Source organism: Epinephelus moara, chromosome 10 (genome assembly GCF_006386435.1).
Source record: "Epinephelus moara isolate mb chromosome 10, YSFRI_EMoa_1.0, whole genome shotgun sequence".
NCBI lineage: Eukaryota > Metazoa > Chordata > Actinopteri > Perciformes > Serranidae > Epinephelus > Epinephelus moara.
The window spans coordinates 23047949-23065576 of NC_065515.1; the positions used below are offsets into that span (position 1 = coordinate 23047949).

Genomic DNA, 17628 nt, shown 5'->3' on the forward strand with positions numbered 1-17628 from the left:
CACCTGTTCCAGTCTGTAATTCAGCAGTGATGGGGACGGCGGAGGGCTTTGACACGCTCCGTCGACATGACAGCTCAGACAGCATGGATGTTAATCTCTTCTAACTGCTCCCAGCCTAATTAAATCTTCCAGGGCAGCACACATGTGCAGACACATGCACACACACGAATATGCACACATGTTCTAAATTGGTCCTAGTTGTGCGTAAGTTTTAACGATCTGGAGAATAGGCCCCACAGCAGTTTGTTTGAATCTCATTCTATGAAATTCTGTAAGTGTGTGTGTGTGTGTGTGAGACAGTTAAAGAAAGAAAGAAAATCAGTGAGTTTATTGGTTAAGTATGCTTGCAAACACGACAAATTTGGCTGTTTTCAGTAGTTCACAATGTTTGTGAAAGCAGTGCTAATTTGGATACATATGCAGAACAGCAACAGCATTGTTCTTCTCTATTGATTCTTATATCAGAGCTATGATCGGGCCCAATAAATTCAAGCACAACCCTACATGACTTTGTCCAAGTCTGACCCAATCCTGAACCACAGCACCAATTTAGGACTCGAGCATGATTAAAAACCTCAATTTCGACTATAACTATTTATTGTATTACAAACTTAAGTCAACTGAAGTCTTTTCAGTGAGGTAACAAACCCTTACTGTACGTCACAATCTCTGACATTTGCCTTTTTCTACAGAATGTTCAGTGTGGCCCAAAAACTCATATGCCACATATACAAAATAGAGATTGAAAAACATTTCTCCTCATTAATTAGGAGTGGAAGTTGTGATGGATTGGTGGTCTACATTAAAAGAAAAAAAAAGAAAAAATTGGAGTGAACCCAACCCAATTGAAGCCCAGGGCATTACAGCCCCGCCTGGTCCAAACCCTGCCCAACTGACCCTGTGCTAGGTCCCGCCCCCGGACACAGTGTATTAATGATACTCGTTACCTGGAGAGGTTGGGAAAAGATATACGTTTCTTCCCTGTTCCAAAACCAAAATCAAACCCTGAGAAGTGTAGGGTTAGCTAGCTAGCTACTAAAGATATAGCCTACTGAATGTATACACATGCTGCTTTTGCTTTTTAATGATTATAACAGTCAAAAAAATACGGACCCTGCTGTACAGGAACCAGTGAAGGGAAGCAGGGAAACTTTGCTGATATTCAACCAGCTGTGTGTCATCACAGTGTGCACAGATGAACGTTGTTTGACTTGGACCAGAGATCCCTGCCCATCTGGCGGCGGAGGTCTGGCACAGGGGTGAATCAGCAAAGTTTCCCTTTATATTCATTGTCTTCTGTGGCGATCAGCAGTGATGTGGTGGTTCACTTTTACACTGTGATCTGTAGCCTATAGTTCGGCTTTAGCTTCTAACTGTCTTTGTCTTTTTAACCTGTTGTTGCTGCTGAGTCAGTTTGACATCCTGGATATATCCTTCAAACACAGACTGTAGACCCCTCTGTCTGCTTCTCTCTGGAATCACTGTTTCATTTTTCCAAAAATATGATATGTCTTTAGGGAGTGCAGTTAGTTACAGTGTGGGCTCTATGCTTACTCCCACTTCTTTTCGGACCATCACAGAAGGGCGGGGCTTAGCGAAGGGTCAGTTTAGTTCGGGCGGGGAATCAAAGCTCTATATAAGCAAAAATTGCATCACTTTCTGTGTGCGTGCACATGTCTGTCAGCTAACATGTATGCACAACAGATCATCTGCATGTATTATGTTCTTTAAATGTAATTGAGACTGCAGATGCTCATATCAGTCCTGTTGCTCAGTGATGACTACAGGTGTTTAATCTCCAGAGGGAAGGAGCTTATACATTCCCCAAACAGCCATTGATGACATTTTGGTATAATTTAATGAATTATTTTAACTAAGAACAGACTATGATGTAATCACATTTAGCGTTGTGTTTTCAGAGTGCATTTAATCTGGACTTGATTCAAAAAAGTGAACAAAATCAAAGAGGCAAAACTTAACATACATGAATGGGATTTAGTAATTTTGAAGCTTCTGTCAACCAAAGCCACAAAAATGGATCTTTGTGCTTGCATTTGTGATAAGAGGTGGCCTTAGCAGATGGAAATGCAAGCCCAATTTCATGCAAAAACGAATACCAAAATTGCACTAGTCCTCTTGATACTGTGTAAACACAACTATGGTCACGTCCCTTCAGCCACCATTGTACAGTAGGGTTTGTTTGGAGCCTTGAAAATACAGAAGAGCGACAAGCACAAAGAAAAATGGCCTTCCACCTGACAAAAATGGCATATGCATAGAACATGGACTCTGAAACACTGATTTTTTTAACATGACCATTCAAATAGGTGTAGAAGAAGCTTCGGCGGGAAACAGAGACATCTGATGCACGTGTTTCTACACTATACAGCAGATACTACTCTAAAGGAATACAACAGTCTTGTATCTTGAAAGAGGTACACAGTCTTCCTTGGTCTGTGCTTGTTAGAGAATTGCCCAGGGTTTTCCTACCTTGCTTTTAAGCTTCTCAAAGTTCCTCTTGTCTTGTAGGTTAAAGACTGACTTTGTGATCCGCTGTTGAGTTTCAGGACGAAAAGATTTCTCTTTTAATCTGTTTAGCTTCAATGAAATCAGAGAACCACAGAGGGAGTCTGAGGCTTCTACATGCCATGTGCCTGCCTCCCCACCTACCAGCCCAGCTGTCTGTGTCCTCCACATCTGTCCACTGAGCCAGTGGAGCCCAGTTTATTTTCTTTACCTCTCAGTAACTTTCTGTCTCCCACCCACTGTTATGTAATTATCTTCTGTCTCTTTGTGTCTGTCCCTGCTGTCTCTACCAGCTTCAGCACCTTTTCCTCTGCTTTACTGTCTCCCACCCTTGTATTGTGCATCAGTCTGTCTGCGATTCAGCTCCTTTTTTTTTCTTCGCCGGGCCCGTGTCTCTGTCATCTGTCCAGCCTCAGCTCCCTCTGAGTTAAACAGGCCGAACAAATAGATTACAAACAGTGGGTAGAGTGAAGCTAAGGAGGAAGACAATCTGAATTTGTTGTGGATAAAGAATGAGGAAGGAGGCTGTGCAGTCAAAGAAAGCCAGTGGAGTCAGAGTAAGGCTGTATTTGCCTGAGGGGAAAAGGCTGAAAAGTAGCTCTCGCAACAGATGTGCAGGGCAGTAAAGTGTAATTGAAATGCCAGCAGCAATGGTCTTATCTCCCTGCTACAGGAGCCTGCTGCCAGTCTCAACATCAGTTAGATGTCATTTTACCTAAGTCTGAATCAGCTTGCCACAATCCGCAATCCCCATTCCTCTGATGCTAGGCAGGAGAAAAAGGGAGAAATGGATGAGGGGGAGGGAAAGGAGAAAGAAAAGGAGGGAGAGGAGGGTGGGGAGTCTGTAATAGGATTTCAGTAGCACCCAGTTAACTTCCACCACCTGGACTTAGTTGGTAATTTGATATGCCCCATCAATAGGATTCATTTACCTCACTGCAGTATTACCATTGCCATTCATTTGACTTTTTAAAAAAGTATATTTCTTCATTTTTCTCTCCACATTTTCCCACTCCTCCTGATCCTAATCATGCATGCTGGAGGTGGGAGGAAGGAAAGGCTGTTCCACAACATTTTAGCTAAGAAAGAAAGTCCTTGGTCCAGGGGAGGTGGAAAGCCAGACACCATGGCTGTCCTCTGCGCTCCAGGCAAAGCTTAATGTTTTGGGCCAGGCAGCATCCCTCTGGGGAGAACCGTAATGTCCTCCCAGATTAGAGGCTGGCACTCCTCGGAGCTGCTGCCTTTTATCGGGAACTTTGTTACTGCAACATGGGATCATCTGCGGGACATTAAAGCTGCCTTATCTCCTCACTGTAATGTTAATGTGTGGTGATTTTGTGTGTTGGTGGTGTTATCTATGGTGGTAGTGGCAACTTTTACCTCTCTTCGAGCTCCTTACGCAGTTTAGAGGTTTATATTTTATAGCCACTCATGTGTCACATGAAAAAGAAATTATTGTAAAGAATGAGTCAATTAATGGCTTTTTAATAATGTATATAAGACTTTCTATGTTATGCCACTTTGTCAGATTCAGTCTTAGATTATGTGTTTGTAATGCTTCAAAAATTCACATTTTATTGGACTGGGATTATAATACCATATTTCCACAACTCGACTCAACTTGAATCACTTTTGGTACAAGGTGCTTTTCTCAGTTTTGTTTTCCACTGCAGATAGTACCCAGCACTATCTGTAGTGTTGTGGGGACTCTTAGCTGACCGGCAAAGTATCGCCGTGTGAAACTGCCATGATATTTTCTTCAACGTAATACAGTATGCACTGCTCCATCCATTGATTTAATAAAAAAATTGTGGTCGCTATTGATTGTATCTTGGCTATTTAAAAATGGCAGGTTTGTGCAGAACGTCCACTGTCATTCTGGTGACGGCTCTCTCTGACCAATCAGGGGTCTGTGTTTTTTAGTATCGACTCAGTGCGCTTGGAACCTTGACCAAAGTGGTACCAAAAGAGATACCAGGTACCAGGTACTCTCCACAACTTTTGCCAGTGGAAAACAGAAAAGAACAGTTCCAAGGGAGTTGAGTCGAGCCATGTAGTGGAAATGACCAAATATTAAAGGTGCTCTTGTAAATTATCATCCATCTCGGAACCCATCTACTATTGGTACAATGACCATAAGCCTCTGGAAGCAATGGCCATTATTTCAGAGGATCTGGTGTTGCAAGTGGATATCGGGGCAAAGACTTCCTCTTCTGTGTGACAGTCATTTGGGCTAATCTCTTATGAACATATTTGCATATGAATGCACATAAATAAATAAATTAAAAAAAGTTAATATGAAGTAGGAATGCACTGATTCGATATCTGGATCAAATATTGGCCCTGATATTATCAAAATAGATAGATTGGGTATTGGAAAATGCAACCTATACCTGAGGTGATCCTTTCCCTTTAAATCTATTGCGACTCGAGCTACGTCATATGTCATGGAGCGAAGTAGAGAATCTGCTGTGTGGAGGTATTTCACACTATACTACTATTAGTATTTCACACTACTAGAACTGTGTAGTCATCAATGCCTGATGCCTCCAGTCTTTTCTGTTCTACATGTAAAGGGATATAGCTTTTTAGGTCAACCATGGTATCGGATCGGTATTGGGTATCGGCTGATACTCAAAGCCACAGCGGGATCGGTATCGAAACTGAAAAAGCTGGATTGGTGCACCTCTAATATGAAGCTATATTGTGGTCAGATGATACCCAGTGGGTTCCAAGATTGCATTTCAGCTGATGCGTTCTGCCCCTACATATGGACTGTTTAGCTGCCATTCAAATGAGATTGGTCAGTACTACAAACATAACCAAAACACTTTTCAACACCAAAATCATGTCACATTGCCTAAACATATTGCATTCATATGCAGATATCTGTTTACAGAGGTTACATTCAGTGTTACTCACTGAAGGCATTTAGTGTATCGTTGAGACAAACTTATTTAGTGCCTTTTCTTCCTCATTAATCATAAGCAAAGAAGATTTCTTTTATTAAATTTTAAAACTTGCGTTGTTAACGTACATGTTTGCTAGCTCACATCCTTCTTTCTCCACTGGTTTTATAGGTGTATTTCTTTGCCCACTACAAACAAACATGCAGACAAAATGCAGTCATGTAAAAGCATTGTTCTACAGTACTACTGGTGATCAATAACTCCACTTGTTTTAATTTTTGGTGGTTTTAATATGGCTTCAATGTTTTTCATTGTCTTTCAGAGAGTCATTTTCAACGTAGTCAACTTCTCCAAGACCAAGAGTCTGTACAGAGATGGCATGTCTCCTGTAGTCAAGTCTACCAGCAGGCCAAAATGGTAAGTGTGCAATAACAGCACCAGCACTCGCTCTACAAGCATTCATTTAAAGGGGAACACCACCTGAATTAAGAATTCCAATATGTTATTTCCAAGACCAAGGATAGTGTAATTCATAATTGTGAACATGAGCTACTCTCTGTCAAAGCCAGAAACCAGGGAAGTAAGTCTCAAACGTGTGATGGCATAGGGTGTAAAGTCTGGAGCAGCTCCATAGACAGTGAATGGGAGCCTGTTTTTGTGAATCCACAATATGATTGTTTTCTTTTTATACCCACACCAGCTTTATTGTATTGTATTGTAGTGTTCTCAGTCCTGAAACAGAAAATGTACCCATATACCCAGAACAGTCCCCTGGTTGCTCTCAGTGTCACCTAGAACATCTTTCACCATTCATTGTCTGTAGAGCGGCTTCAGACTTTACACCCTATGTCATCACAAGTTTGAGTTTTAGCACTCTAGCTCTTGGATTTAGGAGAGAGTTGTTAATCTTTACTGACATTTTTGGACTGTCTTAGACCATAAGAATAACATGTATGAATTTTGAAAATGGGTGACTTTCCCCTTTAAAGGGAAGTGTTTCAATATATTTTCATCTGTAAAATAAAGCAGAGTATTTAAATTCTTTCTGCAACTTTGAAAACTTCTCTTCCCAACATTCATATTTCCTAACACGCACGCACACACACACACACACACACACACACACCCTAAAGACTGATACTTTAGATTTCCAGAGTGGATGCGTCTGGGCGCATTAGCATGTGATCCATTGGTTGCCAGTATGACGGCTGTCTGATGTAATAACGCTTGACTGATGGATGCAGAGATGTGTGTGTGTGTGTGTGAGTGTGTGTGTGAATGAATAGGTGTGGCAGGAGGGAATGGGGCTGGTGCAGTGGGGTTGGTCGCAGCGTCTGCCAAGCAGGCTGGTGAATCCAGTGGGGCGAGGAGGGAGAACAGGGTAGCGTGATGAAGTGTTGCCGTCCAAGAGGAGCCCTGACATCTGTCATCAGTTGATGGAGGGCATCCGCAGAAAAGCCAGGCATCTGCCACCCTGAGCCGTCTGCGTCTGCTAGCCTAGCACCCGCACCGACCATACCGTAGCACGCCGGTCACAGGCTAATGGGAATAGACAATGGGCACGACACCGTAGACAGGAAAGATGAACTGCTGTCGACGATACAGCACAGTACAACATGATGCAGCTCAGCTCGGCTGCCTCGCTCTCTCTGTTTTGACTCCATGTGGTGTCGTTGCAACTTTGCACTCAGAGTTTCTCTGCTGTGCTTGTGGAGATATGGCTTTTTCACAGTGCCAGCCACTACTATTGTCTCATCCTGCCAGCCATATATTGACAGTGAAGCTGGCAAGTGCTCGCTTTAAGATTGTTATTTCTCAGGTGAATGTCGGTGCACTGTCGCTTAAGTTCCCGCGTACAACACCATAAAGCAAAGCTATATCCCTGTTTCTTTACATGTGATAACAGTTTCATGCTGGTAATTCAGATGACATTTTATGCCAGGTAATTATTGTCCCACTTTCTGAATGCTCATGACTCCTCATTTGACATAATCTTGAATGTCTGAGGTGTTAATCTGCGCAGCAGCCTTGTTGGGTCATTAAGGTCCCAAAGCTTTTCTTAATACTGCTAATCATGCAACCCTGGCCATGTTTATGTTTCAATAAGCCCTCATAAATAGGTATTTAAGTGACAGACACAGCAGGAGGTAACATTGCCGAGGCCCGACTCCAATTACCTCCCCAGGCTAATACTGTTTTAACCGCTCCTCTCAGCGCTGTGCCATCTAAAAGGCATCATGTGTCATGCACTTGTAGAGCCATTTTCAACTGTCTGGGGCTCCCAAGACCGCAGCTGACATTGTTTGTGTCCCCACAAAGTGGTCAAGATGCTTTTAACACAACCTCCTCTATTTGACTTTCCGTGAGCACAACAAAGCACAGACAGCTCCTAAAGTAGCAATCTTCTTTTTGACAGTTACAGATATGGAATAAATAAAAAGGCAGAGCGTGGAGAGCTTCGCCTGTCTGATCCAAACTCACACAGGACAGGATAAAGAAGGTACAGAGAGAGGGAGAGATAGAAAGAGAAGGGGAGAGAGGGAGAGGTGCAGACAAACAGACAGAGAGGGTGGAGGAGGAAAAACACAAAGTACAAGAAAGAGAGATTACTGAGACGGGTAGACAGGGAGGAGAGAATGAGGGAGAGAGTGAGCGGGAAAAGATTGCTCCCCCACCACCACCCGCCACCCCACGTCTGTATTTATCAAAAGAATCGTCAGTATTAGCCCAGGAGTTGAAGCCTTTATCTCCCTGTGCAGGTGCCTTGTGTCCTGGGGCCCCAGCATCGTTTGGTGCTGGAGGCTGCAGGGCTTGGCTGGCCTCTGCTAAGCTGGGCGTCTCAGTGAGAGACAACTAGCAGATTACAGTCCTGCAGGACGTTCACTGCTACAGGTGGAAGGATCTATCCTCTATCCCTTCCTCCATCCCTTTTTCCTTCCATCCCTCGCTCCATGACTCCTCCAGCCAGGAGACATCAGATCAGACAGAGGCATGGATTTACCATATCATCTGGCATTTAAACACAGCTACAGGTTACATGTCTGATAAACAATGAATGATGGGTAAACAAATTAAAAAGGACAACATTGCTTTTGAAATGTGTGACAGATTAACAATGGATTTTATTCTGGGAGCGTACAGACTCCTGAAAAGTTCATTAAACACCAGCAGAATTAATGATATCCTGTGTTATGCACTGTACAGTATCTGGAGCTTCATATTGTATTGTTTGTGTGTGTGTGTGTGTGTGTGTGTGTGTGTGTGTGTGTGTATTGTGAACGTCTTTAAAGAAATTGGAAAATAACAATATATTATTTTCCGGATTTAAAACCTAACACCCTCATGTAGCCAAATCTGTGTAGTGGAGAAGCTGCTGAATAAAATCAAACCCTTTTCATCTGGCAGACATTAGTTGCAAGATTCATTACACACCGTGAATTCCAAAAATATTGAATCTTTGAAATTAAATTGGCTGTCGTGATCAGTAATTGACTTAAAGCTCAAAGTGGAAAAAAAAAAAAAAAAAAGCCAAGAAATCGAGAAAAGCAGTGAGAGCGTTTCTAAGACAGAGGACTGAGAGTAAACCATAATTTCATGTACTAGTCTGTCGAAGACAACGGCCCCCTTGGTGACACTAGGTGCCAACCACACTCCCTGCGGCCTGCTAGTTGTTAGACTGCTAGAGCAAAGAATTGCCCAGTATCCTTATTTTCCGAGATAAGCTAATTAGAAAGTCAGAGAGCGTGGTGTAATGCAGCTGTTGGAGGCCGGAATGCCGGGGGTGGAGTGTGGGCGGGGAGGGAGGGGGGGTGGTAATGGCCAGGATGGCTGCATGAGACTGACTGCATCAGCCAACAGATGCTGCTTCATACAGAGTCCCGTGTGGAGCGGAGTAGGAGGAGAGGGCGCAGTGTGACAGCAGAGGATATTTCCAAATCTAAACATTAGGGTGACAACTAATGAATATTTTCATCATCAATTAATCTGAAGATTATTACCTGAATTAGTCACATTTTTGTTCAGTCTACGAAATGTTAAAAGATAGTGAGAAAGGGCACATCTTCAAATGTCTTTCTGCGGTCCAAAACCCAAAATGTTAAGTTTGCTATTACATTAAAGAGAGAAAAGTGGCAAAATTCTTACAACCTGGAACAAGAGAATATTTGATGTTTTGGCTTGAGAGGTGACTGAAATTACTAAAATATTTTCCCATGAACTTTCTGTCGTTTAACCAATCAATTTATCTACTAATCATTGGGTTGCGATGATAAAGCGCATCACCACAATACGGCAGCCACGTGATGCTACCATGGTGGATGAGGCCATTAATGTCATCACTGCATTTTCATGGAAAAAAATAGTTTCTCGGGCCTGATACAGTGGCCTGTGTCTGTCTGCAGTCACTACTCTGTGGCCTTGCTCAATGACACACTCACAGCACTATCCTTATACAACAGTTCATGTGAGAGCCTACAAATTAGCAACCCACAAATGATGTTACGCAGTCAATGTAATATTAAGTACATAACATAAATTTACGTGTGTTAGGTTTAGGCAAGCAAAGTTAATGTGGTCAGGTTTAGCCAAAGAAACATGGTGACAGTATACCTTAAAATGACTCACACGGTTCCAAACACCGGACTCCTGGTGTAAGTCCTGTGTTTTATGACCCATCAACCACCACAACCTACCTCTTTATGGCGACCACTTCCTTCTTTAGGGCACACATATGAGTGACTGCAAGTGGGCGGCTATCACCTGCCGAGGTGATATTTGTGCTAAATGTGGGAGTTGTCAGGTGTAACACCCACAAAAGCTTGCCAATGTTAGATAGCTTGCTAATAAATATGGTGGAAGTATGATGTTATTTGTACATTTACCATTTTTGCGTGTTCCATGCTTGTCTCCTGACTAACTGCCAGCCAGGCAGCATCTTCGGTGTGGAGTTTGGATTGTTCATGGCCAATATCGTACAATATTGGCTGGTTAAACACGGCAACAATCAACTGTCTCCTCCACACATAATGCTTGGCTATTGGTTGAGGCTGCGACTAAAAGTTCACAAAAGTTGAACTCCAATGTCATGTGAAGATGCGAATTTGCTTTGCTACCAGAAGTGAATCTTTTATTTGCCCCTCTGCTCACATTGAATGGAAGTGAACGGGAGGCAAGTACTCACCGGTGTGAATTTTGCTCATGTGACTGTGCCTTTACTCTTGACAGCGCATTTGTCACACGATCCCAGCCTTCCCAAATAGCATGAGTTATACATGAATTACTGGCTCATGATTGCGTGGGATATGTACGAATTTGGGTGCGTTACTTTTCGTAGGAAAACATAAGACCAGTGCATGAGAACAGCCTGTCCGGTGAGCAAGCCGAGCTAAGCTGTACAAAAGAATACAGATATTACTGAAGTTGTTGATGAAGTTGCAAAAACACCCAGCACGTTCTGCCCTTATTAACAGTAGTTACTAAACTGCCAAACTGCAGAGGTGCGTTGCTTTAGCACAGCAGTAAGAAGAAATCCACACTGTCACGACCCTACTAACCATTTCCTAACAACAAACCTTCCTATCTCTGCTACATAAACACCATAATACAATTAAATTTCCAGCAACATCCTCATTGACATTTTTGCTTTCTGTGTATATGTGTTACCTTCAATCTAAATAAGAGATGGTACAAACACAATTTACATGTAATTCTAACATTATTGTGACTTTAACCTCACAAGCTAGAACACACGTCTTTACATAATTTCTAGCCTATTAGATCCGTGATGTATAATATATTGGAAATGTTCTGATGTGTGGTGTCTCTTTTAATTAACTTTCCACTTCTTCGTCAGTCAGTAGGTGTGTGGATAAAAATAGCTGCACCTCTAACTGAGCTAACAGATGAACAGTCAGAGTTGGAGGAAATGGGTTGCCAAACATTGCTTCTAAAGTTAGAACCAGCCAACCTTGATCAAGGGTAAATGCTTTTTCCTCCTTTTTTCATGGAAGGCAACAAAAACAGAGGAGTGCTTTTCAAGCAGTTGTGCTCAGCTCTCAGTCAGACAGACAGACAGACAGACAGACAGATAGTCAGACAGACAGACAGTCAGTCAGTCAGGGCAATTTTGCTTTTCTACCAAAATCCTTCCTGTAAGCTCGTGATGCAACACCATAGTGAAATTCTATTTGGAGATGTCTGCCTCTCCATCGTGGTGCGTGTTAGCAGTAATTGTTCTGTCAATCAGCACAGCTCTGGCCTGCCTGCATCCCCTGCCACTTGTTAAGCCCTGGCAGAGGGCGAGGGGTGAGGAGAGGTGAGGCAGGGTGAGGGAAAGAGAAAGGATACCTTGGCTGTTCTGTGTGTGTCTCTCCTTGCTCACCTTTGTCTGTCTTTACGGTGTTTCCTCCTGAAAACTCACTTCCTGTCTTGTTTGACTTCTCACCTCTTTACTTATATTCCCAGTTTTTATATGTTGCTTTGTTTTGGTTCTGCTACTTCTTCATTGTGCCCTGTTATCATGGTGTTTCTTCTTTTCCCGTATTCAGTGTTATCCAGTAATGTTTGGATATCCCATATGTTATTGGACCTTTTTCAGTCACATATACATCGGGAAATAGTGCCCACTACCCACCCTCCAGTCTCCACTGGTTAGCTAAAGTTAGCCTTGGCCACTCTACACTGTGAACCTACTGGGTTGGGTGAGAACTAGCTCGCAGCTTTGCTCATTCCCAATTACCGTCGCTACCGCCACCAGGATGGCATTGCTGCTGAAACATGTTAGCCACCCTCCTGTCTGCCTACAAGTCACCCTGGTAAAAAAACAGCTTTATTTTGAGCCACAAAACCCCTTTGGCATTGTTAACTAATGTATGTTAGCACCATTAGATGTGCTTACACTGCTAACAGTGCTAATAGAGCTAGCAGTGATAATGTTTATATTTGTGCGTCAGCTCTACGCAGAGTCTACACCGTAGCCTACGCATGTGGCTTATGCCATTATGAGCATTTATACTTGTGTGGTGGTGTGTCTGTGTCACTCTGCAGTTACACCTCCAAAACACTAGTTGGCGACAGGGTTTCTGTGAAATACTTAAAAGTTGAGTTCATTCAAAACACACCCAAAACATACATTAAACATGACTTTATAGAGACACTTTTAACTATAACTATAACTCAGAGAATTCAAAGACAAAGCACTTGTTTTTTTGCTGGACACATTTTCCCCACAAATACAACATGCTAATGTTTTTAGCACAAGCCTATGTCATTCACATTGTATAAATTAGCAGACTTTTCGTCTTCTTCTCATATAAAACCAGGGACAACAGCAACATTTAACAAAGATAACGTTACAAAATCTGGCTCCATTACAGCTCACAAGGTTCACAGACAAAACAACGGTCCTAGACTCAACACGTTTTCCAAACAAATATAACATGCTAACGTTTTTAGCACAAGCCTATGGCATTATACATTGTATAAATTAGCCAGCGGAGATTTCCTCTGCTCATATGAAGCCAGGATAAATCACACTCAAGACTAAAAATGCTATTTTAGTGGAGGCTTTATTGTCTTCACAATTTATTGTTTCTTATCTGTGAAATTAAAGTAAATTAAAGTTTCGTTTCCACTGAGGGAAATGGTTTCAGCTAACAGAAATAGACAGGAGGTCTGCGTCGCCACGGCGTGTAGTTACATTTCTGGGGAGGTGCACGTCAGGCTACGGTGTAGGTTACAGCAAAGGCTCTGCGTCAACGTCGATTCAATGCAGAAGTATGAATCATGCTTTACTCATTGGGGGGACTTGGTGGGAGACGGGAGGGTGGGCACAATGATACCACAGCAATGCTGGTGGGTCAGAATAGGGTAAACGCCGAATGAGCAGTGCTGCTAGCTAGCTATCACTAGACCCGGATGGTGCACAGAGCAGTAAACTGAAGTGTAGCAAAATTAACAGATAAACTAACATGTGGAACTGCTCAAAAATATCTTTTATTTGATAACTGATTAATTGTTCACTGTTAACATTCCTGTTTCCATATCACAAAGTGACTTTGATGAAACATTTAAACAACAGAAATCAAAGAGACTGAAAAGATGCTGCAGGGAGGGATGCACACGACCGCTGACATTTTTCCCACACATAGTTCCTGCAGTATGAAGGAAATTGCACTTGTCAGCTTTATAAAGCAACCTCTCATTCAGTACCACACACACACACACACCTCACATCCTCTAACCTCCGTACTGCTGAGCGGGGCCGCCTGGGTCCGAATGCAGCGAGTGTATGACAGTAGTGAGGGAGATGGTCTCTCTCTTGAGAACAGAGTGTCAGGCAGCAAACTGAAGACAGACAGACTGTAAAGGTTGTGCGGGAACTACAGCAGACCTCTCTGACTCCTCCCTCCGTTCAGCGAGTCCGCGCTGTCCTCTTCCCTCTCTTCTCCCCGCTGCTGAGCCACTTGCCCAATTAACCATGTGGCATGCCTTTTAATAATAGACCTTTTAATTGTCGACAAATGAAGAGTGATGTAAAATAGCTAATAGCTTGTGCTAATTAATAGGGGAATTGAACGCTTGTTAATTAAGGGCAAACAGGACAAGGACCGGCTCGGGTAATTTGAGCAATAAAACCGAGACTAACGATTCATTTCCAAACAGACTCGCTTCATAAAAACATCAAGCAACCCCTGGTTTGCTATTTGAGAACACTTGCAGCCCCCATTCTGGCTTTTACTACCACCACAGTATCCCCTGACCCGAATCACACACACAGACATGTGCATACTGCCACACACGTCTAAGTATACACCCAGGAAATGTAAACAGGAATCTCCTGACTTCCTACATGAGACTCCCCACAGATATGTTGACAAGTCACAACTATATAATGTCTCCAGAATGTAATAACAAAAATTATTTGCTCCAACAAGAGTCTCAGTGGTATGATACAATGTCTGAGTTGATTGTTTAGTATTAAAACTAGATGTATTGAAATGAATAAATTCCCAGTGTAGTTGTTGACTTATATTGCAACCAATTCACGTTGATATTTAGAGCGTCTCACCTATTTCCCTCTTTGCTCGTCTCCCTGTGGTCGTACTTGTTAGACTTGAGGCTAAAGGAGAGAAATGGATTGTCAGCCTTGGCTTTATGCATTCACTGTCTTCCTCAAGAGACTGGAGTAGCTTTACTGTCTTTTCACATCCCTGTTTCTCAATCCCACATCTCTACTGCGATGTTCTACTGTAACATAATTTTCATTACACCTATACTGTGCCTGCGGCCTTTATCTCTGCGTGGTTGCGAGTGTGTTTAATTTAAAACAGAGACTATGTTTCTGTGCTGTTTCCTCGCTCTCAACCCCGTTCTGGAGTGGGAACCGTGGCAATCACTCGACAGTGAGGCTATGGGTTTCATATAAGATTCTTAGATTAAAAAAAAATGTTATATATGATGTTCCCTCTCCGTCAACATTGTCTGTGCGATAAGGGAGACGGACAAAATCTTTTAATAAAAACCAAGCGCAGGAGAAAGTGAGAGACACGCGCGCACGCACACACACACACACACACACACACACACACACCTAATTATCTGTCACCAGTTCGACCGCCGAGAGGAAATGGAGTGATGTATGAATCTGAGTGAATATTTGGAAGAGGAAAAAGAGAATACCTGATGTACTGTAGCTGTGAAAGTGATTTGGTACCTCTAGCCGAAATGTGGAGCGGTGTTCATGTTCCGGGGCAATTACTTCCATCTCCACCTCACTCCAGTTGTCTTTAAAGACTTGAGAGAGGAAAAGTGATCACAAAGCTCTGTTTTATTACATGAAATGGCACCTCCCTCCATTTCCACTTTTCTATTCCATCTGGGAGTCTTTATTCTTCTGGGTAGGACAAACCGGGGAGGAAGACAGAGAGGAACAGAGAATGAGGAGCTCCAATCAGAGCAATCAACGACACGTGCAGCTTCCTTGTTCACAGAAACTCATTTGCATGCTGCCAAAGGAAGTGAAAGAGGATTATGTGGGAGAAATAATGGGACAAAATGTAACAAATAGATTAATAATCTTCTAGATGAGGATAAGGATGTGTGTGTGTGTGAGTTTGCCTGTGTGTGCTGCAAATGTGCACAACAGCATGTGTTTGTGCAGAGTTCCCTGCAGAGAACAGGGGTAGAAAAAAAAAAGGAGAAAGAGCGAGGGGTATTGCAACAGAGAGGCAACTTGCTCCTGGCTCTCCATTCAACCCACAAATGACTTACTTGGACAGTTTTATGTTTGCCTGGAGGAGAATTAAAAAGGCACTTCATTTCCCCTTTTACAGGCTGGGTACGCATGTCAGTGCAGCCCTCCCTGAAAGCGCTCTAATCTAAATGCTTTTGTCAGGGGAGATTTGGTAGATTGCAGCAGGCAGAGGTACAAATTGGTTGTGTCATCTTATAATGAACTAGGTGAGGCGTTGCAGTTTTTCTGCAGCCAGCAGTCCCCTGATTACTGTACTGTAAGTCAGCGGCTGCTTTTAGTATTGTAGGCGGAGGACCTCACCTTCACCCCTCTTTGTTCGGGCAGCCTGATCTCGTGAACATTGCAAAATGTTTTGTCACCGTAAGCTCAGTGTGACACGAGGCAAATTCTTCGGCGGCTCGTCCTATAGTTTTTATAATACACACAGGCTCCTTGCCCCGTGCAGGATTTACATTGCATATATAGAAGCCAAGCCTGCAGGCTGTGCAGAATACTATGAGGGGGGTTTTAGGTGTTGATGCCTGGCTATAGCCTGTTTGAATCTTATTGGGTGTGCTCAGCACGATGGCGAGTTGACCCCCTGACTCCAACTAAAGGATTATGGGTATCTCAGCGATTCCACAAAGCCATGCTGTCAGGTGTTTACGGGACATATTAGGACACTCTGTAGGACTGGTTGATATCTGCATTCTGCCCAACAGCCTCTGTGTGTATGTGTGTGTGTGTCAGACACTGTAATGAATTCAGACGGTCAGCTAAGTCAACAGCGGTGAGGTGCAGGTTCCAGCTCCACGACGCTTCAGCACTGTAGTGCCGACAAACTCTGAAAATGGATCCTTGAAGAAATCCTTCCCATCCTCTAACTGTATTGGCCTCTCCTCTTACTCTGCACTCACCGATACAAAAACTCTCTCTGTGTAGACACACTTCAGCACGAGTGTGCAAGCACATGAATAGAGTCGTGCACACATGCAACCTCCATTAGTTCTCAACAGTCCTTTGTCTGTCATTTGAGCATCTCCCTCTGTTACTTTCTCCGCACATCTAAATCTTTGCTTTCACTGTGTGTGTTTCTTTTCTTTGTCAGAACACTTCCATGGATGTGTTGCTTGTATGATTGTATTGAAATGGGTCTCCTCTCTGTGCTGCTCGAATGCGTCTGGGTGTCAGAGATGTGAGCGGTGAAATGGAGTGTGAAGTTCGGGGGATTGGACTGTCTCAAAACTCACGCCTGTGATTTAATTACTGCAGCAGAGTTAAAGTTACAAGAGGAAAAGATGTAGAGAGGAAAAAGAGAAGAAGGTTGAAATATGACAAGTTGATAGAATAATGATTTATTTGCTGGCCTAGTCGATTGTCCACATCAGATATACTTCCTACCATGACATCAGGGACTAATGGTTATGCATTGGTGCTTGTTGCACCAAAGCTTGCACAAAATCTTTTGTTTAATTATTGTTCTTTCAATATTTCTACGTAGCTTCAACCGCTGTCTTATCATTGTGGGCTTTGTTTGTGATCAGAGAACTCACCTCAGAGTGAAAGAAAGTATCTGAGGAAGTAATCAGCAAGTTAGATGTTCAGGATTATAAGTAGCTATCAAGCAGCTCCTCTTAACTTGCTATAAATATCTTATATTGTAGCATCAAACCAGCTATGGCCTTTGCATTGTTAGAGTGGCTCGCTGTGGTGATGCTTCAAGTTGTTTCCCCATGATTCAAATCTTCTGAGAGAGCCAGTTGAATCATCTGTCTCGCAGTCCATTCGTAAAATGGCTACTTAAAAAACTCCCTCTGCATCACTGTCCACAACACAATACAGGATAAAAGCTTAAGCTGACAGCACAAACAGCAGTGCACCGGCTGAGCTATTGTTTTCCTATAGAGAGAGCGATGCCACCCAGCCAGGCGGTGTGTGTGTGTGTGTGTGTGTGTCTTTGCC

General features: G+C 42.9%; 1 protein-coding gene across 1 annotated transcript in view; it reads left to right on the plus strand.

Moving 5' to 3' along the window:
* The window catches only part of agbl4 (AGBL carboxypeptidase 4), a 389306-nt gene that overhangs the window by 151720 nt on the left and 219958 nt on the right, over positions 1–17628 (plus strand). The window contains exon 4 of the mRNA XM_050054625.1: positions 5758–5852. Coding sequence (XP_049910582.1) covers positions 5758–5852 — 95 coding nt within the window. The remainder of the gene's footprint in view (positions 1–5757; positions 5853–17628) is intronic.